The sequence below is a fragment of the Entelurus aequoreus genome, linkage group LG22, assembly GCF_033978785.1.
Source record: "Entelurus aequoreus isolate RoL-2023_Sb linkage group LG22, RoL_Eaeq_v1.1, whole genome shotgun sequence".
Taxonomy (NCBI): Eukaryota; Metazoa; Chordata; class Actinopteri; order Syngnathiformes; family Syngnathidae; genus Entelurus; species Entelurus aequoreus.
Genome location: NC_084752.1, coordinates 38,226,000 through 38,252,359, shown reverse-complemented (window position 1 = coordinate 38,252,359; position 26,360 = coordinate 38,226,000). Strand labels below are relative to the sequence as shown.

At 40.6% G+C, this 26,360-nt stretch overlaps 1 protein-coding gene across 1 annotated transcript in view; it reads left to right on the top strand.

The window, feature by feature from the left end:
* Positions 1 to 26,360, top strand: part of LOC133639435 (nucleosome-remodeling factor subunit BPTF-like) — a 133,750-nt gene that overhangs the window by 39,137 nt on the left and 68,253 nt on the right. The window contains exons 11-25 of the mRNA XM_062032726.1: positions 1,619 to 1,748; positions 1,899 to 2,034; positions 2,109 to 2,384; positions 6,826 to 8,509; positions 9,570 to 9,694; positions 11,288 to 11,416; positions 11,524 to 11,674; positions 11,738 to 11,777; positions 13,972 to 14,197; positions 16,623 to 16,769; positions 21,472 to 21,590; positions 21,659 to 21,716; positions 21,785 to 21,945; positions 24,618 to 24,867; positions 24,929 to 25,167. Of these exons, the coding sequence (XP_061888710.1) occupies positions 1,619 to 1,748; positions 1,899 to 2,034; positions 2,109 to 2,384; positions 6,826 to 8,509; positions 9,570 to 9,694; positions 11,288 to 11,416; positions 11,524 to 11,674; positions 11,738 to 11,777; positions 13,972 to 14,197; positions 16,623 to 16,769; positions 21,472 to 21,590; positions 21,659 to 21,716; positions 21,785 to 21,945; positions 24,618 to 24,867; positions 24,929 to 25,167 (3,871 nt within the window). The remainder of the gene's footprint in view (positions 1 to 1,618; positions 1,749 to 1,898; positions 2,035 to 2,108; positions 2,385 to 6,825; positions 8,510 to 9,569; positions 9,695 to 11,287; positions 11,417 to 11,523; positions 11,675 to 11,737; positions 11,778 to 13,971; positions 14,198 to 16,622; positions 16,770 to 21,471; positions 21,591 to 21,658; positions 21,717 to 21,784; positions 21,946 to 24,617; positions 24,868 to 24,928; positions 25,168 to 26,360) is intronic.

Below are 26,360 nucleotides of genomic sequence, written 5' to 3'. Positions count from 1 at the left end.
AGAGGTACTTTTGTAAATAATATTTTTCCACTCTTGCTTATAAGACGGAACTAAAATATTTCAAACATTGCTGTTCAAAGAAAATGTACAATAATAAAGTGTTTTCAAACAAAAACAAAGGGACAATACTATAAAAGAAAAGCTGGGCATACTTAATTAAGTTTAAAACTTGAATAGCTGTATAGATATAGTGGTAGGACATAATCACGGTTAGGTACGTACCTAAGGACAGTGTCTGTACAGTGAAGGAACAAAGTGCTTATCACATTTTGATATTAAATATGAAAACATTTACACTGCTTGCAGGTCATTTTGCAATAAAACTGAGCAAATAAGAATTCAAATTAACAAAATATAAATACAAAAAAGACAGAGTTGACTTTTTTAAAGAAAAGTGCAACAATGCAGTTGCAGGATTAACTATATTATTATTATATAGTAACATTTCTTACTGCGTGTAGTGCGACATGACTAACTTTCCGCCTGTAGGCCTGTTACCTGTCTCTACTGGACAGTGCGGAGACACAGCTTTCTTTTTATCCACTCATATTAGTCCATTCACGTATTTTAGCCAGAAGCCAAAGTGTTTCCAAACAGGGGACTTTAACTCAACTTCTGGCTTCTCCTTGGCACTATCGCTAGCCATGACAAGGGTACAAAGGTATGTGTCCATCACTTCAAGTGTACCATGTAGGTACGCTTCTGTATTTAAGTCCCAAATCCTTGATTCAAAAAAGTCAAGTAGAAAGTGAGTAGCAAGGTAATTGTGTCTTTCCTAGAAAAAATCCTAGTTTGTGAACCCGTTCTCAAACAATGGCAATAAAAACTATTGTGATGTCCTACAGTCAAGCAAGCGTCATGTTGTGGGGTTACACGAGTGCTTGCTGCAGGGGAACGCTTATTTCCATCATGTAGTATGAACAAATCATAATAGTTTATGATGATGTTACAATTGTAGATGCTCCAGAATCGCTGGTCCTTGCTTAATTGATGTCCAGTGGCTGGTGTTAACTCTGTCCAAATGAATGTACTGCCGCCATTTGTTCCATTTCTTCTCCCTCAGTCCTTCTGTCGTAAAATAGGTGGTCAGATTTTAGACTTCATTTGGAATAAAAAGACTCACAGGTTTCCTAAACAATATTTACAGAGACCCAAATCGTCGGGAAGATTAGCACTACCAAACTTTATGTTTTAGTACTGGGCCACCAACATTACGATCCCTAAATATTGGCTGCAATATGAAGCATTAGACCCCCCTAACTCAACTCAACCACTATCTCTTGGGGCACTGGTTCACTCTACCTTCCACATTTCTACTTCCGCTTTCACCAAAAATCCAATAGTAAAAACCTCATTCAGAATTTGGGTTCAGTTTAAGCGCTATTGTGTCTTACGGACTATTTCTAGTCTTGTACCCATCACTGCTAATCATGCTTTCCCTGCCTCAATATTTGCTTGTACTTATTTGATGGATGCATGTTTTTTTTATTAGATACATCATTTTTGTGGCGGGGGAAGAACATTTGACATGTGTTTGATTGCATTTCTGGACTGTATATGTCAAAAAGCCAATGAACAAAGGTTTGATGTCAGGTGCACACCTCAACAATGTTTTCAGGTTAAACCGCATGACTTCAATGGAGCGTGAGGAGAAAGAGAAAATCAAGAAGAGGGAGAGGAAGCTTGAGGATGAGGAGACGATGCAACAGGCCACCTGGGTCAAATACACTTTTCCAATTAAGCACCAGGTATGTCATGTTTGTTTGCATGTGGCCCCTCTCATTGGCTCTTAGATTGACAAAAGCTCAGTTGAGTCGTGACCCCAGCAGCCAAACTACTTCTTTGCACACGCTCATCCTCTCCTTGGTTCTACTCCTATTTCTGTGTCCTCTGTGAAGGTGTGGAAACAGAAAGGAGAAGAATATCGTGTTACCGGTTACGGAGGTTGGAGTTGGATCAGTAAAACCTATATCCAGAGGTTTCTCCCAAGACTTCCTGGCAACACCAACGCCAACTACCGCAAAGAACTTGAAGGTCTCCACATGAAAGATTTGTGGCTGCGTGGAACGGGCTCATTCATAACAAACTATTCTTTTTGTCTTCCAAAGATGCTAAGCTTGGCCTGAAGTGCAGCCTTTTGGATTTGGGTCAACGGCCCAGTGTCCATGAACCTGAATGTCAGGGAGTCTCTGATGGGAACTTTGGTACCACCACAGTCAACTCATCTACGCCGACACACAATCACACCTTAGTTGGGAATTTGGAGTCCAGCAAAGAGCTGAAAAAGGAGACAAGAGAAGAGACATCTAATGAACGGCCTGTGGACCAATCACCAGCCAAGATGGAGTTCAATCCCCAACACTTACAATCAGATGATGAGCAAAGTAAGAAGACAACTCCATTTCATTTCCGTGTATTTCACGTAGTCACATGTCTTTCAGGAAGCTAAGGACCGGGGGGCCGCACTTCTCCCAGCACTATTATTCTTATTTTGACAGCCAACATCCTCTGTAGTCAAGGATACAGTAGAACTTTGATTTATGAACTTACTTGCTTCTTCAAAATGGTTTCGTAAATTTAAAAAATGTATATAGTGAAGCAGAGTTCCCCATAAGAAATAATGTTAACACCAATAATTGGTTCAAGCTTCGACAAAATACATATATTTGTGTGTGTGTGTGTGTATGTATGTGTGTGTTTATATATATATATATATATATATATATATATATATATATATATATATATATATATATATATATATATATATATATATATATATATATATATATATATCTCAATCAAACAAATAACAAGGGGGTAATGGATCAACAATCTATTATCAAAACAACACAACAACAATGGCAAGCTCAACTGTCAACGCGTGGACACACATGCTCTCAAAAACGTTAACAACCATGTTGCTACAATACAAAATGTAAAACAGGAAAGACTTCTTTACGTTGCTGTCTCTGCATGTTTGTGGGGTGCACCCAACAAGAGGAGGTGCAGGTGTTAGATGGAGAAGGGAAGGCAGGCAGAGGGAGGAGAGTGCAGGGACAAAGGGAAGTGTGTGTAGGTTCCCTCTACCTTCTAAGTCCACAGCAAATCCCTCCTTCTTTCTAAGTTGGTTTGTTGGCTTTTTTCAACCCATATTGTGTAAGAAAATAGACAAAACTTGGTGAGTGGCAAGAAAAGAAAGATGCTGAAGCCCTGTAAAGTGGCAACCGAGGACTGGACTGCATAAACAGGATTTGATTTAAGGACTCTCCAAAGTGGCCGTGCCGCGTGTGTACTGTACTGCACAGGAAGTGATGTCCCCAAAGTAGTGGCACACAAAATGAATGAATGAAGCGTTCGTACCAAGAGATAATATCAGAGAATAAGTAACTGGTTTAAATGTTGTGTTAACATTTTGACCCTGACAACAAGGGCTGGGGAATTGATCAAATTTGAATCACGATTTTGGTTTCTCACTATCATAAAATGGTATAATCGAAAGAAAGAAAAACAATTCCTGGGGTACACAACATGCATGCAAATTCCTGAGCTTGTAACGGTGAAAGAGACGAGGAGCGAATAAGTGAGCACGTCTACTAAAAGTTTGGGATCTTACCATGGTTGCTACTTTTTATTTGACACCGTGCTAGTATGCCTAATCAATGACAACAAAACCAGTAAGGCATTCACGTAACTGCGGGCCAAATCACAGACTTTGCCAATAAAACAGAATACACTGTTAAACACAGAATATCACCAGAATTGACATAAATGTGAGTTAAATGCTGTCATTGTGAGGAGAAGGACGTTTTGGGGGGAAATAATAATTCAATAAATAAAATAAAACTCAACCGCGCCATCCTGAACTAAACAATGTCGAGACGGCCACTTGAAACAGCAACTAAACTACTAAGCTAAAACTAGCAAGAACATGCCATACACATTGTGTTGTTGTGAACGACATCATCTATGTAAGATCATTGTACAAACATGACAACAGTCTTCACTTGTTTTTTTAATAGCCTCAAGTCGTGTCCAAACTTGTCACGCTCAGAACAGCAGCACGCTTCCCCCCTTCACAATAATAGCGCTGTGTGCAACATCCAGTCTGACTACATTAACATAGCAAAGGTTTCCAAAAAAGTAGCTTACGCAAGGAAAATGTACTTAAAGCACTTATTGATACATGAACAAAAATGATTACGCTTTGACTTAAAATTCTGCTCCAAATTGTCCAAAGATGTATTGCACTGTTAAATGTGAGGATGTTTGCATTTTATTAACCAACATTTCATTAAACGTTATTTATGACGCAAAACGCTCACACTCTACTTCAGACCTGGACAAATGAAGGCCCGGGGGCCACATGCGGCCTGTTGAGCTTTTCAATCTGGCCCGTCGGACATTCCCAAATAATAGTTTTAGATGTTTAAGATGTAAAGTGTAGCTGCACTCATCTTTTAGAATGATCTTCAACTATACTAAGTCTTTACATGCTTGGAATCTGCATCATATACTAGTTACTATGCTCATCTAATTACTTACTATGCTCATCTAATTACTTACTATGCTCATCTAATTACTTACTGTGCTCATCTAATTACTTACTATGCTCCTCTAATTACTTACTATGCTCATCTAATTACTTACTATGCTCATCTAATTACTTACTATGGTCATCTAATTACTTACTATGGTCATCTAATTACTTACTATAGTCATCTAATTACTTACTATGGTCATGTAATTAGTTACTATGGTCATGTAATTACTTACTATGCTCATCTAATTACTTACTATGCTCATCTAATTACTTACTATGCTCATCTAATTACTTACTATGCTCATCTAATTACTTACTATGCTCATCTAATTACTTACTATGCTCATCTAATTACTTACTATGCTCATCTAATTATAAATAAATAAATGATAAATGGGTTATACTTGTATAGCGCTTTTCTACCTTCAAGGTACTCAAAGCGCTTTGACACTATTTCCACATTCACACACACATTCACACACACATTCACACACACATTCACACACACATTCACACACACATTCACACACTGATGGCGGGAGCTGCCATGCAAGGCGCTAACCAGCAGCCATCAGGAGCAAGGGTGAAGTGTCTTGCCCAAGGACACAACGGACGTGACTAGGATGGTAGAAGGTGGGGATTGAACCCCAGTAACCAGCAACCCTCCGATTGCTGGCACGGCCACTCTACCAACTTCGCCACGCCGTCCCTAGTAATAATTACTTACTATGGTCATCTGATTAGTTACTATGGTCATCTAATTACTTACTATGGTCATCTAATTAGTTACTATGGTCATCTAATTACTTACTATGGTCATGTAATTACTTACTATGGCCATCTAATTAGTTACTATGGTCATGTAATTAGTTACTATGGTCATGTAATTAGTTAATATGGTCATTTAATTAGTTACTATGGTCATGTAATTAGTTAATATGGTCATTTAATTAGTTACTATGGTCATGTAATTAGTTACTATGGTCATCTAATTAGTTACTATGGTCATCTAATTAGTTACTATGGTCATCTAATTAGTTACTATGGTCATCTAATTACTTACTATGGTCATCTAATTAGTTACTATGGTCATCTAATTACTTACTATGGTCATCTAATTAGTTACTATGGTCATGTAATTAGTTACTATGGTCATGTAATTAGTTAATATGGTCATTTAATTAGTTACTATGGCCATCTAATTAGTTACTATGGTCATGTAATTAGTTACTATGGTCATCTAATTAGTTACTATGGTCACTATGAGGTATCTCAGATTGTAGGTGGGGTTTTTGTTTACCCTTCGCGTTCATATTTCACTATATTTGTTATATTTTGGTTGTGTTTTGGTGGATTGTAAAATATGTTGTCAATATTCAGTGTTTTATCGTTCATAGTTAATATTGTAAATCCCACATTCTTTAATTTCATGTACATTCTGGGTGTCTCATTCAGTCAAAAAATGTCAAATTCCATTCCGTTTTTTAAGGCGCTCTGTCATAACGTTTTTAGCTTTGAATCATTATTGTGAGGTTTTGTATTAGTCTTCTGTCAGTCTACCCCAGGCCAGCTGTGGCTACGAAAGTAGCTTACCACCACCAGGTGTGAATGAATGATGGGTTTTTAACATGTAAAGCGACTTTGGGTACTTATAAAAGCGCTATATAAATCCCAGGTATTATTATTATTATTATTATTAGTGTTCCTAAAAATAGATGTACCGGCCCCCAGACACACTTTTGTATCTAAATCTGGCCCCCCGAGTAAAATAATTGCCTAGGCCTGCTCTAAGGTGTTAATGGGTGTAAAACAAAATTAGAAAAAACTAAGCAGAGAAACTTGATTTTCTTGTTTCATATTATCTAAATTATTTGTTGTTATTATATTTTATTTTTATTTTTAATTTACTTTTGTATTCGTTACTAATTTCTATCCAGTTGTTCTTTTTAACTATATTTAAAGTTGAGTTTTTCTGGCACAATATCAAATTAGTGAATAATTGTGTTATTATTCATGAGTTCACTATCCATCAAAATAATCCTGACTATTATTGTTCCGTAACCATCCAGCCCTACTGTCAGCGCAGCATAAATAAGATGATCAGTATTGATATTGGTAATGGCCAAGCTCATGAATGGATGATGGAGATGGGAATGTGCAGCATAAAACATCCAAGTTCCATGTCTACTTTTGTCCCTTGAAGACGACTGGAGAAATAACATATGCTGTCATAAAAGTGCTTTCTTAAATGTGAGATACTCTTACTTTCTTTTTTCCGCCAGTGCCCAGGATTAAGGAGGAGCCCGTAGACGACCCCCTTCACCCTTTTAACCATGACGTTGTGGACGTCAGCAAGGGCTTCCTCACCCGCATCCCTTACAAGAGGGTGAAAGCCTCCAAACTTGACGGCCTGCTGGAGCGGCGAGTGAAGCAGCACGCCATCGAAGAGCTACAGAGGAGTCAGGAATCTGCCAGCAAATCCCCGACTGCTTCAACACCTCCGCTTCACAGCACCCCCGTCAGGCCACGCTCGCCACTTAAGCCCAAGAGTCTGGCGCAGGAGCTGTTCAGAGAGGGTGGGTGTGCCACAGAGGAGCAAACCTCTGGCGGGCCTGCAGACGTGGAGGGTGGCAGTCAGACTCCCAATGAGGTGGCTTTTTGCCTTTCTTCAATAGCCAAAGACAATTGTAGTTCAACAACTGGAGAGGAACCTGCTTCACCCACAAAGCAAAGCAGCATGCTTTCTTCACAACTGGAGCTCAACTGCGAAGAAAGGACTGTGGGGCCAAAAGATTGCTGCTCAGAGCAAGAAAGAAGGATAGACACTCGTAAGGCTGCACTTATTGAGGTACCTCATGTGGACTTGTTTAGGACACTCACAAGAAACACTGCCCTTCCTAAAGCATCCCTCCAAAGCCCAGAGACTTTAGGCTCAATGGAGCTAGACATGCAGGCTAATGGCACGGGGTGTGATGAACACCTGGAGAGTACTCCTGAACTCTCTCCTCTTTCACTTTCTCCTCTCCCTCAGATGAACGGTAACGATGGTTTAGGGAGTCCAAATAGCACTAACAGTACCAAGGTGACCAGCATTGGTCAAGGAGAGGATCAGGGTAAGCAACAAAAGCCTTTGCTTAATGGGGATTTGTTTCTTGTGAACAAAAGTATACACGCCGCAGAAAAGGAGAGCAACATAACGTCAGATTTGGACTACCGACCTCCAGTAAAGGTGTTGAAGCTGGAGAACAACATCGATGCCCTGACTAAGAGCTCTCCACAGCACAAATGTGCAGATGCTAGAGCCACTCCTGCAGTCAAGGTCATTAGAATGGCGCCCTCTCCTGTCCCCTCAGCAGAGGAGTCCAGTTTGAGCGATGAGTTTGCTGAGGAGAATAGTGAGAGTGGCACGACTACATTGTCCAAGACCCTGGTCAGGCAAGTAACAACCACCACAACGGTGGTGTCCACAGAGACCAGGACACTGCCACCCAACAGGGATCCAACGTGCGTGGCAGAGAGCGCGGTGTCCACCCTCACCACCATGACCAAAACAACCGTGACCAAAATGTCTTCCTCCAGTCCGTCAGAAGACCGCCAGAGTGAAATAATTGCACAGAAACAGGAGACGACCCTCTCATCCTCTGTCACGAAATCAACAACGGACCCGAGCGGTACAACCTCAGTCTGGCATGTATTCCAGGAAGACTCCACAACCAGAGGCCGCGTGCGCCTCCTTAAATTCTCCCACGCCAAGAAGATGCGCTCCGACACTGCCCTTCCTTCCTATCGCAAGTTTGTCACCAAGAGCGAGCGCAAAAGCATTTTTGTGTTGCCGTACGACAGCTTGAAGGTGCTGGCGAGGCGGGGGGGATTACGTGAGGTGCCCGTCTTTAACTATAACGCCAAACCAGCCCAGGATATATGGCCGTATCCTTCACCTCGACCCACCTTTGGCATCACCTGGCGGTAAGACTTCCTTTTTCTGCACTTGGAAAATAATACTCAAATCTGAATTATAAACTTTATAGACTTTATTGAATTAAACAGCAAGATTGGAAGCAGGAGATAATTGGAGAGAGAGGATGTCATTACCCACATTTGAAAAGTCATTCAAACGCTTCATTTTTGAACCATTGTAATGTTTGAGCGGGCCGCCCATGGAACAGGCCCGCAAGTGGGCCGCCAATGGAACAGGCCCGCAAGTGGGCCGCCAATGGAACAGGCCCGCAAGTGGGCCGCCAATGGAACAGGCCTGCAAGTGGGCCGCCAATGGAACAGGCCCGCAAGTGGGCCGCCAATGGAACAGGCCTGCAAGTGGGCCGCCAATGGAACAGGCCTGCAAGTGGGCCGCCCATGGAACAGGCCCGCAAGTGGGCCGCCAATGGAACAGGCCTGCAAGTGGGCCGCCAATGGAACAGGCCCGCAAGTGGGCCGCCAATGGAACAGGCCCGCAAGTGGGCCGCCAATGGAACAGGCCTGCAAGTGGGCCGCCAATGGAACAGGCCTGCAAGTGGGCCGCCAATGGAACAGGCCCGCAAGTGGGCCGCCAATGGAACAGGCCCGCAAGTGGGCCGCCAATGGAACAGGCCCGCAAGTGGGCCGCCCATGGAACAGGCCCGCAAGTGGGCCGCCAATGGAACAGGCCCGCAAGTGGGCCGCCAATGGAACAGGCCCGCAAGTGGGCCGCCAATGGAACAGGCCTGGTTTACGGTAGAACAAATAACCAGTTTGTTGACGCCCTGAGAAAGTGCATGTCAAAGTTACTTTGATTCAAGCAGCAAGTTTTGATGCTATATGGACATCCCCCAGAAAAGAATAAGACGGGGTATCATTGTGGGGTTTGATCAACAGGAGTAGACTGTATATAAAAGAAATGTAAATAATTGTTCTGCCATGATTGTAAACAAGGCAGTCAGCTAATGAACTATGGACGTGACAGCAGCTACACCAAATTCCTTTCAGGCCACTTTTCCTCTCAATGCTGTAGAAATGAGCCCAGGTGTAATTCCTCACTTTGTGTACGCAGATACCGCTTGCAGACAGTGAAGACGTTGGCGGGTGTGAGTCTGATGCTGAGATTGCTGTGGGCTTGTTTAAGATGGGACGAGATGGCCGTCAAGCCCTCTGCGGCTGTCAGCACCGCACGGACAGGTAGAACCCCGACAACTGCCATATCGGCCTTTTCTTTATCGCTTTTTTTTCTTTGCAACTACATCAGCAGATACAAGTCAGTCATAGAAAATGTCAAAGAAATAATTAGTGAAAGAAATAAGTAATAGCCACGCCCTTCTTGCAGTAATGGTCACCAGCAGCACGTTACCTTTGCTTACCTGTCAGATTTATAGACATAGAGATGATAGAAAAGATATCCAAATATCTTGACAAATAGGAGACTGTGATATAAGTACAGAAGCGCAGGCATTCTCATACTTTCTGTAACATCAAGGAAGAAATGATGTCAGCCAGCTGGAAAAATGTCTCAACTATATAAACTATGTGAAGTAGCCCAGAATGTGCAATATTTTAGGTCCCTCACGTGGAAATCTTACAATGTATTAAATCCCTAAACTTCTATACAATTGAGTAGTTCTTATGGTGTCTAAGGGCTTTTCACTGAGGGCCACATGGCAGTTATGTTTGGCCGCTTCAATACTATTATTACACAAGTTTTTCATGCATTTTACAAGTCGATCTTTTGAAAACTAAAATGTAAAAAAAATATGGTAAGTTGCAATAATGTAGTGTATTTTACTGTAAATGGAAAAACAGTACTGCTGTTTTTATGGTAAAAAAAAAAAAGGCAGCTCAGTTGCCAGAATTTTACTGTAAAATGTACATTTGTTTTTTTACTGTAAATGTAAAAAAAATGCTTTTTTCCAGTAAAATTGTGGCACCTGAGCTGCCAGTAAGTTTTTTGTTGTTTACCGCAAATTGACTACTGTAGAGTTTTGGATGTATTACTGTAAATGCCAAAACGGCACCACAGTTTATTACAGTAAAAAAAGTACAGTTTTTTTTTCATTCAGAGAAAAATGCTGTAAAAACTACAGTAAATGTCACAATTTGACCATGAAATCTATTGCTACTTTTACATTGCACAATTTGATGGATAACTTGCTTATTATTGGTATTTATTTCTATTTAAAAATGGTTGAAATGTTTGATCATGTATTTTGGCATAATTAGACAATATTTAAGTTAACATCATTTGCGATGACATGGAGTACATCTATTTTTCTTCTCCCAAGATAGAAAGAAAGAATACATTTAGTATGTAACACTACTTTATTGATACATATTATTTCCAGGCTTCCCAAGTGGCGAGACACATCCGGGCCTTGACTTTGACACATGTGGTGTGGAGAAATCCCATATTTTGACCAATGTTCCCAGGAGAAATCCCATATTTTGACCAATGTTCCCAGGAGAAATCCCATATTTTGACCAATGTTCCCAGGAGATTCCTGTATTTTGAAATGCAAATGTGGATGCTCCTGTGAGACACACGTAATCAAGGTGTTTTTGCTGCTAGATTAACCACAACATAAAACATTCTGTTGCTACTGTTTCCTGAAAATAATGTTGAAAAACAACTCTTGTCCAGCTGTTCTATTCATGTTTAAATAACTAATATCCGCTCCAAACATCGGTTATTGGCCTTTTTTTGCCGACTAATAACGGGTGTCATCCCTGGTTGTAGTGTTGTCTCTCCACAATGATCCCCACTGAGCGCTCCTTGTACAGAGACATCAGACACTGAAATCACCACCACGGAGATCATCAAGCGTCGTGACGTGGGACCCAACAGCATTCGTTCGGAGTACTGCATCCGCAAAATTGTCTGGCCCCTTGGGGCTCCTGAGACCCCCAAAGGTAACACGTAACCTCTTAATCCAGGTATTGTGCGTCCCAGAGCCACACAAACCAGGAAGACAACGTTTACCTTTTGTTTTGCCAATCCTATTTGGTGTGTGTCTCAGAGACCCACACCCCACAGAGGAAGGGTCTGCGCTCCAGTGCCTTGCGGCCCAAGAAGCCCGAGCCTGCCAAGCAGACGGGTCCAGTGGTGATGGAGACCTGGGTTGCTGAGGAAGAACTGGACCTGTGGGAGATCAGAGCATTCTCAGAGAGGTCACATCCTCATTGTGTCAGTGGTGGACAAACAAATGTCTTCAAATGTCTTTTCTTACACAGGGTGGAGAAAGAAAAAGCTCAAGCAGCTGAACAAGCTAAGGTGAGAAGATATATTGTATCCCTCCATACTAATGTGGAATCTGTGGCCTCCTAAACATTCCATCCCATTCCCATTCCTGAGGTTACAATTCCAATCAAACCAATTTTCGCAATGAATTATTTGGTATAATAAAACCTTTTGGAAACAGGTTAGAGGTTAGAAAAGCTACTTCTGGTTGCATTGAGATGGCCTAAAATGTATTTTTTTTTAAATGTATTCTTATTAAAAAATGTGAAAAGTGAAAAAATTCTAATGTTTTTTTCTTTTTTTAAAACCATTTAAAATCAGGTTGAATAGAAAAATAACAGATCGGATGTGAATCGATATTGTTTGTGCAGCCCTATTATTAACAGTACTGTGAATGTTGATTATTGGGGGGAACGATTCAATTCACAATCCATTCTCCATTCAAAATCAGTTATTTTTTAATACCATTGGATGTCAGTTCTATGACAAACTACATTCATTGATATCTTTCTATATTACTGAAGAGAAAACTAGTAAATGTTTGGGTATAATGTTATCAAACAAAACCAAAGTGGCTGGACAAAGAACTGATTTTTTTTCTTTTTAAATCAATTTTTGATTTTTTTTAATCGGTTAAGAATCGTTACACAATACACATAAGAATTGCGAGTCATTCGAAAATAAAACAATTTTTGACACCTCTGCTTATTTACCTGAACCACAAAACAGCGGTTTGTTATTTCTGAAATGTAAAAGGTCACTATACCTGATAATAATTTAGAGTGCATGGAAAAGTAGGTAAGAAAACATAGCTGTCTTTAATCACATGGTGGTTTATTAGGAAGGCAATTGCACAGAAGCAATCATGTAAAAACTGCTGAGTCAGCATTAATAACAGTAACAACTTGATTGTAAACAACACTACAGCAAGTTTCACACCAACAGCAATGTTTTAAAGTCAATGCAGATGTACATAAAACTGACCACTTTAGATCAGGCCTGGGCAATTATTTTGAGTGGGGGGCCAAATGTAGAGAAACAAATGTGTCTGGGGGCCAGTATATCTATTTCTAGGAACACTAATACAAAACCTCACAATAATGTCTGATTGAAAGCTAAAAACGTTATGACAGGCCGCCTTAAAAAACGGAATGGAATTTGACATTTTCTAAATGAGACACCCAGAATGTACATGAAAATAAAGGTTTTACAACAAGGATAAAACATTGAATATTGACAACATATGAACGTCACACACCCTCTCTGTCTACATCTTTTACAATCAAGCCAAACACAACAAACATGCAACAAACAGTGCAATATGAAGGTGAAGGGTAAATAAAGCCACCTACAATGTGATATATCACTAAGCTTTACAACTTTGTTGTCAAAATCTCCTTCCACGTCTGTCCCTGACACCCACATTTCACACTGCTTGGTGCCTCGTCGGACCTGCTGTGACTTACATCACCATGGTAACTCATTACATCACCATGGTAACTCATTAAATCACCATAGTAACTCATTAGATGACCAAAGTAACTCATTAGATGACCATAGTAACTCATTACATCACCATAGTATGTACCAGTAATTAGATCACCATAGTAACTAATTAGATGACCATAGTAAGTAATTACATGACCATTGTAAGTAATTAGATGACCATAGTAACTCATTACATGACCATAGTAAGTACAGGTAATTAGATCACCGTAGTAACTAATTAGATGAGCATAGTAACTAATTAGATGACCAATAGTAACTAACTAGATGAGCATAGTAACTAGTATATGATGCAGATTCCAAGCATGTAAAGACTTAGTATAGTTGAAGGTCATTCTAAAAGATGAGTGCACATCATAATGGCAGCTACACTTTACATCTTAAACATTATTTGGGAATGTCCGACAGGCCAGATTGAAAAGCTTAACGGGCCCCGTGTGGCCCCCGAGCCTTCATTTGCCCAGGTCTGCTTTAGATAAATGGAAACTTTGCTGATCCAAGGGAAATCCAAATGTAGGTACTGTTATCTTGTTGCATTAATAAACTATTCAGAAGGGTTGCCTACAGCCACTGTTGGACAAAGTTTTAGAGCACACACAGCAACTTTAGAAGATTTGACTGTTCTAGGCCTTCATTTGGAGAAATGACAGTACATTGGGTTCATAACCGCCCGTTTTTCTTGGAATGATGTATATACCGTGTACATGAACTTACCTTGCAGAAACGTCTGGAGCAGAAACCAGGCTCGGTCACGGCTACTCCCACAGGAACTCCCGCAACACCCGTGGTGACACCGAAGGCCGTGGTGGGTTCGACGCCAGGACAGGGAACTGCAAGCGCTAAGGTGGTGCTGACCTCCAAGGTGGGCGGCCCGGTCAAATATCAGCAGAACAAGAACTTCCAGCAATCGTTTGCCACTTGGATTAAACAGGGCCAAGGAACACAAGGTACACCTTTCAACATCTTTGAAGCAAATATGAATCTAACTTCAGGTCAGGGCTTTTCAACTCCCTGCTCTTTTTGTACATATTCTACTGTAGACTTTTGCCTGATTTATTAGCTCGGAGTTACAGGAGCACTAAGATGTTTTTGCAGAAAAAAGCTAGTCAAAAATCAGTATTTTGAAGAATCCACTGCAAAAATGTGAGTCTCTCACAAGTTTAGTTGTTTTAATTGCATTTACTGGCCAACAGCTGAATAGATAAATAGAGGACCTAGAATACCACTAAAGAAGGTGAAAGAATGAGTGAAGTACCAACACTTAAGTTACATGAATTACATTATGGAAGTGTGTAAAAGAAGGGGACTTAAAAAGGTGCCTTGAGGAACACCTGAGTTGTGTGAACCCCAGGGTGTGCTAATGTGTTTACAGTGGTCCAAGTTCCTCTATACCAGGGTTCTGTGCTTGCTAGCAAGGTCAATTCAAGGATGTGCTAATGTGTTTACAGTGGTCCAAGTTCCTCTATACCAGGGTTCTGTGCTTGCTAGCAAGGTCAATTCAAGGATGTGCTAATGTGTTTACAGTGGTCCAAGTTCCTCTATACCAGGGTTCTGTGCTTGCTAGCAAGGTCAATTCAAGGATGTGCTAATGTGTTTACAGTGGTCCAAGTTCCTCTATACCAGGGTTCTGTGCTTGCTAGCAAGGTCAATTCAAGGATGTGCTAATGTGTTTACAGTGGTCCAAGTTCCTCTATACCAGGGTTCTGTGCTTGCTAGCAAGGTCAATTCAAGGATGTGCTAATGTGTTTACAGTGGTCCAAGTTCCTCTATACCAGGGTTCTGTGCTTGCTAGCAAGGTCAATTCAAGGATGTGCTAATGTGTTTACAGTGGTCCAAGTTCCTCTATACCAGGGTTCTGTGCTTGCTAGCAAGGTCAATTCAAGGATGTGCTAATGTGTTTACAGTGGTCCAAGTTCCTCTATACCAGGGTTCTGTGCTTGCTAGCAAGGTCAATTCAAGGATGTGCTAATGTGTTTACAGTGGTCCAAGTTCCTCTATACCAGGGTTCTGTGCTTGCTAGCAAGGTCAATTCAAGGATGTGCTAATGTGTTTACAGTGGTCCAAGTTCCTCTATACCAGGGTTCTGTGCTTGCTAGCAAGGTCAATTCAAGGATGTGCTAATGTGTTTACAGTGGTCCAAGTTCCTCTATACCAGGGTTCTGTGCTTGCTAGCAAGGTCAATTCAAGGGTGTGCTAATGTGTTTACAGTGGTCCAAGTTCCTCCATACCAGGGTTCTGTTCTTGCTAGCAAGGTCAATTCAAGGATGTGCTAATGTGTTTACAGTGGTCCAAGTTCCTCTATACCAGGGTTCTGTTCTTGCTAGCAAGGTCAATTCAAGGATGTGCTAATGTGTTTACAGTGGTCCAAGTTCCTCTATACCAGGGTTCTGTTCTTGCTAGCAAGGTCAATTCAAGGGTGTGCTAATGTGTTTACAGTGGTCCAAGTTCCTCTATACCAGGGTTCTGTTCTTGCTAGCAAGGTCAATTCAAGGGTGTGCTAATGTGTTTACAGTGGTCCAAGTTCCTCTATACCAGGGTTCTGTGCTTGCTAGCAAGGTCAATTCAAGGATGTGCTAATGTGTTTACAGTGGTCCAAGTTCCTCTATACCAGGGTTCTGTTCTTGCTAGCAAGGTCAATTCAAGGGTGTGCTAATGTGTTTACAGTGGTCCAAGTTCCTCTATACCAGGGTTCTGAACCTTTTTGACCTCCACTACAGGGCCCACTCAAATATTATTACTGTAATCTTACTCCTGATTTGAGTCATACGAACTACTTACGGTAACAGGATGCACCTTGTCAAATGATATGAAAGCATGTGTTAATCACAAATATTATTATTATAAGGTCAGACTGATTACAAAAAGAAATACTAATAAAAAACAAATAATCATAAAAATAAATATGCCGTGCTAAGATAAATACATTCTTAATCAATTAATAATGTTTTTAAAAAAACTGTCGATAAAATTAAAGTGCAAATGAAAATACAGCTTTACCACTTCAGTCATAATTTTTGCGCTTAAAAAAGTTGTCTATGACGAAGCTCCAGACATTTGGTGTTGTCATTACTGCCACTAGTGTACCACACCTGACCAACTACATCTTTTTTGGCGGGCCAAACACGGCTCTTTACAACAGGAGAACTCTCATGTTTGTAGAAAGTTACTGCATAAATGTTTGTCTCCCATCTTTTGAATTGAACTTGGGGCCGGTATGGTGTTGGTGTTGGTGTTGGTGTTGGTGTTGGTGTTGGTGTTGAACAACCCTGAACTTCAATGCCACAATGTTTTCCACATGATGCTTATCCAAACTTTTTAGTGGTGTTACTGTTGGTGTTCATTTATAACTCCATGTTTTTTTGTCATGGCAAGTGGGCACAGAGGCCACTGTGGCCGCAGCTGGCGGGCACACCTTTCAGATTACTGAAACCACAGTGGATGGAAAGGTGGTGACCACCAAGGTGCCGCTTCCAGCCAACAGCAAGATCATCACAGTCAACATACCAACGTCACAAGGAGGTATTTCTACCAACTGAGATGTGATCTAAGTAGTGTTTAGAATGCAGCTATTGTGGTGAGTCACCTGCTTACGTTGGTCTTTGAGTTCTTTAAAGCTTGTTTTGTCATGTAGCTGACGGATGTTCCCTACCAAGAAAGACCACCCTTGCAGCCACACAAGCCAGGATGAATTTGAGTTAGCTGTAAAGATAATACTCTTCAGATGAAAGTGATGTTTCAAAGCTCACTTTCAGGTGGAGTGTGAGCATTTCATGGACACGTGTATTTACCCAGCAGGACTGTTGCTTTTGGCAGGGCAGAAGGAAGTTAGGCGGGAAAACAAGTTTACGCTGAGGTCTGCTGCCCGGACAGGTAGCCCTCTGTTGCGGGATTTCAATTTTCCTCAGAAAAGTCTAGCTCTCCACTCATGGCACTTCCCCACACAGCCAGGCCATAGAAATGTGTGGGAGTGTGTTTGAAGAGGGAAGCTCTTCATGTCCACGTTTACCTGCCTGCTTGCGGTTCACAGGAAAAAAAGAGAGATATTGGCTTGATTTCTAGTTCATCCATCAGCTTTGCGTGTGCAAATATGAAACGCTCCCTTTGTCGTTAAAGAGCTGTTAATAATGTATGGAGGCACTGAGATATGTTGGGGGACTACCAACTAAGCTTTCAGCCAGTCTTTCAACTTGGATGTACCTACCCCACCAATATTTACCCTGACTGGGATCAAAGTTGGCCATGGAGAGCCCAAGACAAGACAAAGCACAAGCTCAGAATAACTGCTGACTGCTTCATATTTCACCTTCCTAGTCAGCATAGGAAACAACACCAACAGCTTTTTAAAGTGCATGCAGAGGAAGACAACTCATTATTTGCACTGCTAGTCACTTCTCAGCTCTGTTTTTACACCTTTTCACAAGTTAGGACCATTTTCATAACTCCATACGACTCCCAAGAAGACAACAGACCAGCGTTGACACAAGGAGGGAATTGTTATGGAGTTTAAAAAAAAAAAAAAAGACTATTTGTGAGGAGTACATTAATGGAGTCACACGTATGGAAGAATTGTACCACAGCAACTTTTAGTTGTGATGACACCGGACTTTTCTTCAAAAATATGCCAAAGCAGACTTATTTCACTACAAAGAAGAGCTACTTTCATTCAGTGGCACCTCTTTCACGTCCCCCTAGCCCCGCCTCCCCCGCTGTACCTCCTTATGACATTTGTCATGGAAGTGGATTTGACTTTATCAAATATTTATTATCGCAACAATATGGTTGTTGATAGGGCTGGGCGATATCACCTTTTATTAATATGTGGATATGTTTAGTCCGTGTCACCATACACCATATATATGTGGATATGTTTAGTCCATGTCACCATACACCATATATATGTGGATATGTTTAGTCCATGTCACCATACACCATATATATGTGGATATGTTTAGGCCATGTCACCATACACCATATATATGTGGATATGTTTAGTCCATGTCACGATACACCATATATATGTGGATATGTTTAGTCCATGTCACCATACACCATATATATGTGGATATGTTTAGTCCATGTCACCATACACCATATATATGTGGATATGTTTAGTCCATGTCACGATACACCATATATATGTGGATATGTTTAGTCCATGTCACGATACACCATATATATGTGGATATGTTTAGTCCATGTCACCATACACCATATATATGTGGATATGTTTAGTCCATGTCACGATACACCATATATATGTGGATATGTTTAGTCCATGTCACCATACACCATATATATGTGGATATGTTTAGTCCATGTCACCATACACCATATATATGTGGATATGTTTAGGCCATGTCACCATACACCATATATATGTGGATATGTTTAGTCCATGTCACCATACACCATATATATGTGGATATGTTTAGTCCATGTCACGATACACCATATATATGTGGATATGTTTAGTCCGTGTCACCATACACCATATATATGTGGATATGTTTAGTCCATGTCACCATACACCATATATATGTGGATATGTTTAGTCCATGTCACCATACACCATATATATGTGGATATGTTTAGGCCATGTCACCATACACCATATATATGTGGATATGTTTAGTCCATGTCACGATACACCATATATATGTGGATATGTTTAGTCCATGTCACCATACACCATATATATGTGGATATGTTTAGGCCATGTCACCATACACCATATATATGTGGATATGTTTAGTCCATGTCACGATACACCGTATATATGTGGATATGTTTAGTCCATGTCACGATACACCATATATATGTGGATATGTTTAGTCCATGTCACCATACACCATATATATGTGGATATGTTTAGTCCATGTCACCATACACCATATATATGTGGATATGTTTAGTCCATGTCACCATACACCATATATATGTGGATATGTTTAGTCCATGTCACGATACACCATATATATGTGGATATGTTTAGTCCATGTCACCATACACCATATATATGTGGATATGTTTAGTCCATGTCACCATACACCATATATATGTGGATATGTTTAGTCCATGTCACCATACACCATATATATGTGGATATGTTTAGTCCATGTCACCATACACCATATATATGTGGATATGTTTAGTCCATGTCACCATACACCATATATATGTGGATATGTTTAGTCCATGTCACCATACACCATATATATGTGGATATGTTTAGTCCATGTCACCATACACCATATATATGTGGATATGTTTAGTCCATGTCACCATACACCATATATATGTGGATATGTTTAGTCCATGTCACCATACACCATATATATGTGGATATGTTTAGTCCATGTCACCATACACCATATATATGTGGATATGTTTAGTCCATGTCACCATACACCATATATATGTGGATATGTTTAGTCCATGTCACCATACACCATATATATGTGGATATGTTTAGTCCATGTCACCATACACCATATATATGTGGATATGTTTAGTCCATGTCACGATACACCATATATATGTGGATATGTTTAGTCCATGTCACCATACACCATATATATGTGGATATGTTTAGTCCATGTCACCATACACCATATATATGTGGATATGTTTAGTCCATGTCACCATACACCATATATATGTGGATATGTTTAGTCCATGTCACCATACACCATATATATGTGGATATGTTTAGGCCATGTCACGATACACCATATATATGTGGATATGTTTAGTCCATGTCACCATACACCATATATATGTGGATATGTTTAGTCCATGTCACGATACACCATATATATGTGGATATGTTTAGTCCATGTCACCATACACCATATATATGTGGATATGTTTAGTCCATGTCACGATACACCATATATATGTGGATGTGTTTAGTCCATGTCACCATACACCATATATATGTGGATATGTTTAGTCCATGTCACCATACACCATATATATGTGGATATGTTTGTCAGAGACATTTTAAAACAAGCTATTAGTGCACTTTTGTGCATGATGTCACTAAGATGACATATCAAAACAACACTAAATTAAAGTGCACTTTTTGTACAGAACGCCACTACAATAGTTTAAAAACATGATGTCACACAAGATATTTCAATAAGTGTCACATAAAAATGAGCTGCATAATAGGACATCAAATAGTGTATGTCCTTCACTATGTGGTAGGTTCCTGCGGACGTTATCTCCTTCTGTTGTTGACTCATTTTTTCATACGGTGTTGATGTGGAAATGGTTGCTTGGGCATTTTGTGGGTGTGGCACCGGCTGAGATGTTGATATGTGGAGTTTCAAGCACTCCTCATTCTCTAGCGGGTGGCTTTTGAAGTCATGCTACATTAGCAGTGCTGCTACACTTTGTAGCAATGCTTTTGCCGCATACTTGACATATTACAGTTGTCTGTTCAACATCTTCCCGCTTGAAGCCAAACCACCGCCAGATGATGGACTCCCTGCTGTTTTTCTTGGGAATTAATTCTTCCTTCATTTGTTACCAGATTGGCACCTTTTTTCTCTCGTATTACCACTCCGCTAATATGACTGTTAGCGTTACCAATGTCGCTACCTCTCTGCTGGGCGGGAGCGTGTGACGTATGTAAGAAGGTGCGCAGGTTTGAAGTCTCTGTGAGAAGGAGAGACAAGAAAGAGTGAGTGCAGTGTAATGCCCGCAGCTAAAAGCAACTGCGTGAGAACGTATACTCCAATATCACCATATAGTCATTTTCTATATCGCACAGAGACAAACCCGCGATATATCCAGTATATTCCATATATCGCCCAGCCCTACTTGTTTAAGTTAAAGATTTTTGTGAATTTTGATTGTTTGTGAGGTCACCAAAGGGATTTCTGTGTGGCAGAGCAGCACATACTTGACAGTTCAGCTTGTTGTTGTTGTTTTGTCTTGTTATTCAAGAGAAAGTTGGTCCATCACCTCCTTGTTGGATTGACAGTCCTGTGCAGCATTTATACTTACATTGTTGTACAAACATTCAGTCAAATTTGAGCCTTGTTGAAGAAGCAATCACTGAAGGTTCATCTTGCAAAGTGAATGAAGAAAAGAAGAGAATAAAGACTTTAGTTATTTCAATATACAAACAAAGCCTTCTTGTGTTTTTGTTTACCGTCATCTCCTGTTTTTTCATTTCTACGCTCTCTGATCAATGGTAACCTGTCTTGTTCAGGAGTTGTGCAGCAGAAGGTGCTCGGTATCATCCCGTCCAGTACAGCGGCTGGTGCTCGCACCTTTTCAGCGTTACAGCCACGCTGCATCCGACCTGGTCTCCCGGGCTCCCATCAACCGGTAACATAGTCAACATTATTTGTTATGAATGTTACATATTGTATGTTGTCAATCTGAATGTTGTGCAGATCCGTCCGAAGACAGTGACCGGCGCTCTGGGGAAGACACCCCTTGTGGTCCAGCAAGGTAACTTTGTCTTGACCTTAAATGGAACTCTTTGCGTTCATTGGTGTGTCTCCTGCTGTTGTTTTTAGGTCAACAAGTAGTGACTCAGATCCTACAAGGCCAGGCAGTGTCCCCCTCGGTGACTGGAGCCAGCCCGGTTGCCACGGTTACCGGCCAGGTGGCAGCCAGCCCCACTACGACATCCGGCCAGGTGAAACTCACCTTGTCGCAGCTGGCTCAGCTAACGCAGGTGAGTAAATGACACAAATCATTGCCTTTATTTTATATACCATAATAAAAATCAGGTATTCATATTTGAACCGATACGGTACCTGGGGATTTTCCCTACTTTTGTGTGTGTTAATAAATATTGTTTTCGATTATAAAAATGAGCTGATTATGATAACTGCTGTGCTGTTTCATTTTGTATTTATTATTTCATTTGCAAGTACAGCTATGACATTAAGTTGCAATTACAGTAGTCTATAGTTTATGCTGGTTTTTTTGTAGTCGTGCCCTAAAAAGTGTTAATAATGTAAGTATTGAATTTATCACTAAGGATGTGTACCATACACCGATCATTTTTGGTACTGATTCCTAAATGGGTTGGTCCAGGAAAACCATTAAGATTCTGGACAATTATACTGCTATGGCTATTATTTTTGTATCCAGCTGAGCGTGGTAATTATGACACGCGCTCACATTCAGTTCAAGTGCCGCTACGACGCACGGATAGATGATCATCTGCTTGGAATAATCACAAATATGGAAGCAGCACCACAGCAAAGTTTGTAACACAACAATATTTCCTTCTAGTCCCCAAAGTGTGTTTGGAGCCAAGGCTATTTAACTCCGGCACTTCATCAACTCCACCATCTAAGTCATCCACTAATCCACAGGCCGATATTAATCCACTAAAAAAAACATTTTGAATAATCAGATATGTCGATGGCTGTCAACATTGGCTTCCGGTCCGTCACTCAAATGAGTCTGTGTGCAACATAAACACAAATAACAATTACTATTTGTACAAAATGCACACCCACCTAGCATGCTAATTGATTGATATTATTCTATATATCATGCTAAAGGTCTGTGAAAGATTAGAATACCATACATTAATATTATTTTACTTTGTATTTATTCTCTTATTAATATGATTTGAAATGTTACAAGCGGTAGAATGGATGGATGTACTGAGGTTAATTGTACTGAGTAGAAATCTGTGTGGTCTTTACCAGATGATGACTCCACTGGATTGCAAACATAGTTGACTTATTTAAGACCTAAAAAGCAGATGTTGATAAAAGATTTCCCTGCTGTGAGATGTTATATCATGATGTTGCTGGTGCACAACCTCTTGTGCTTATACAAATGAATTGTTTCACATCTTTATTTGCACAAATGACAAATAGTACCGATGAATAATGGTATTAGTGATAATGATATGGATAAAATCCTAACGATATACATCCCTACTTATTACACATCAGCTGTTTGATTGTAACGTGCATCTTAATTGTAGTTTCTATTAACAATTTTGGAGGTGAAAACTGCCATGTACAATTGCTAATGCTAATCTGTCGCATGTCAATAGCAAAGCCAATGTAAATTAGCATCTAGCGCATTTTTGGAAAAGTGGAGTCTTACTTTGGAGCGATTTTTGAGTCAATTGATTTGTTATCATTGAAAATTGCAACTTTAACTAGAGGTAGTTTGCTCTCAGTCCTGCTGGAGTGATCACAAAGTGCGTGTGATGGTAGCATAACAAGGCAGCGTTGGATTTGACGTGTATCGTAGGACCGGCCAAAGAATCCAATCCAATCAATCCAATCCACTTTATTTATATAGCACATTTACACAACAAGAATGTTTCCAAAGTGCTGCACAGCCATGTTAAAAACAATATTAAAAACAATATTAAAAACTATATTAAAAACAATATTATGCTACACCAATGACTGAATAAAAACAAAGAATAAATGAATAGAAAACCAATACAGAGACAATATAAAAAATAAATATGATTAAAAACGATTTTAAAGGGTGAAACCAATTAAAACAGTAAAATAGACATCAAAATTTATAACCCTAACCCTAACCACACAGGACAACAGAGGACAGAAGACCACACAACTCACGTAGTGTTAAAAGCCAAAGAATAAAAGTGGGTCTTTAGACGAGACTTAAAACACTCCACTGTGGGAGCAGTTTGAACATGGAGGGGCAGAGTGTTCCAGAGTTTAGGGCCGACCACAGAGAAGGCCCTGTCTCCCCTGGTTTTAAGTCTGGTCCTGGGCACCACGAGCTGGAGCTGGCTCTCGGACCTCAGAGCGCGCGCAGGAGTGTAAATTTGGATGAGGTCCGAGATATACTGAGGTGCCAGTCCATGTAAAGCTTTAAAAACAAACAGCAAGGATTTAAAATCAATTCTAAAATGAACAGGGAGCCAGTGCAAACTCCGAAGAATTGGGGTTATATGCTCACGTTTCCTGGCCCCTGTTAAAAGTCGTGCTGCCGCGTTCTGGACTAACTGCAACCGGGAGAGAGCTTTTTGGCTAATGCCAGCATAAAGTGCATTGCAGTAGTCTAGGCGACTTGAAATAAAAGCATGCACGACTTGTTCAAAAAGGTTAAAAGATAAAAATGGTTTTACCTTTGCTAAAAGACGAAGATGATAAAAACACGATTTTAAAACGCCATTGACTTGTTTGTCGAATTTAAAATCGCTGTCTATAGTGACGCCAAGGCTGGTGACTTTGGGACGCACATGATTTTGCAATGGTCCCAAGTCAGTGAGGGCCGGACCAAAAACTGAAATTTCCGTTTTTCCCTCATTCATTATTAAAAAATTCTGGGCAAAGAAGTAGCGCTCCTTAAATAACAATGTTTGTACTCAAAGCGTCCTTGTTGTGCTCCTAGTCTTCACAGAAGCAGCAGGCCGGCTCAGGTGTGGACCGCCAGCCAGGTGTGGGCGGCACTCACCAGGCTGTGACTCTGATGATCCATGGTCAGGGCCAGACCACTGGCCAGCTTCAGGTCATACCTCACGGCATCACCGTCATCCCCGGTCCTGGCCAGCAGCTCATGCAGGCCACACTGCCCAACGGTCAGGTGCAGCGTTTCTTGTTCACGCCGCCGTCCACCGTGGCCACGCCCACCTCCAACGCAGGTATGCGCAGTAATTCAAGCTGGAGGGCCACGGTCTTAACTCCCTTCATTTGCCCCTGCAGCCACCACACCCTCCGGTCAGCCCAACTCGGACTCCAGCAAAACACCAGCCCAGCCTGCTCAACGGGCAGCCGCCCCCGTCCAGCCGGGGGTGGCCGCCCTGACCACTAGCAGCACGCCACAAGGCCAGTTACCCTCACAGACGCAGGCCCACATGCCCATTCAGTCTCCCACCTCGCTGCAGGCGGGAAGTGCCAAGACACCCCAGCTCATCGTGTCTGGGCTGCAGCAGCAGGTCCAGGTACCATTGCCAACTAATCAAATGTTAAAGTTCATTGCAAAGTTAGCATCCATTTGCCCCAAACATCACACTTTAGCTCACAATGAATATACCACACCATTGACCATCCATTCTCTTTTTAATACCATTGGGTGCCAGTTCTATGATGAACTACATTCCTCCATAGACTAGATAAACAGCTGGGATTCATTTTTTATATTACTTCAAATAATAAAATATACAATAAAAAATGTTTGTTTAATAAAATCCTACCCAAACATTTAATAAAGGAAAGTACAAATAAGGCAACAAGAGAAGTATCCAACACTTCTCTTTTGTAAAGTAAAGATATAGATCATCTACATCAGACCTGGGCAACATACAGGTAGGGCCCGCGGGCTACATGCGGCCCGCTAACATTTTCAACTTTAACACCATTATGGTGTGCACTGCTGGGTTTAAGTCTTCAACTCTAGAAAGTATTTCAATGGCTGTTCTAGGAGTTATTAGGGTTTAAGTCTTCAACTCTAGAAAGTATTTCAATGGCTGTTCTAGGAGTTATTAGGGTTTAAGTCTTCAACTCTAGAAAGTATTTCAATGGGTGTTCTAGGAGTTATTAGGGTTTAAGTCTTCAACTCTAGAAAGTATTTCAATGGCTGTTCTAGGAGTTATTAGGGTTTAAGTCTTCAACTCTAGAAAGTATTTCAATGGCTGTTCTAGGAGTTATTAGGGTTTAAGTCTTCAACTCTAGAAAGTATTTCAATGGCTGTTGTAGGAGTTATTAGGGTTTAAGTCTTCAACTCTAGAAAGTATTTCAATGGGTGTTGTAGGAGTTATTAGGGTTTAAGTCTTCAACTCTAGAAAGTATTTCAATGGCTGTTCTAGGAGTTATTAGGGTTTAAGTCTTCAACTCTAGAAAGTATTTCAATGGGTGTTCTAGGAGTTATTAGGGTTTAAGTCTTCAACTCTAGAAAGTATTTCAATGGCTGTTCTAGGAGTTATTAGGGTTTAAGTCTTCAACTCTAGAAAGTATTTCAATGGGTGTTCTAGGAGTTATTAGGGTTTAAGTCTTCAACTCTAGAAAGTATTTCAATGGCTGTTCTAGGAGTTATTAGGGTTTAAGTCTTCAACTCTAGAAAGTATTTCAATGGGTGTTCTAGGAGTTATTAGGGTTTAAGTCTTCAACTCTAGAAAGTATTTCAATGGGTGTTGTA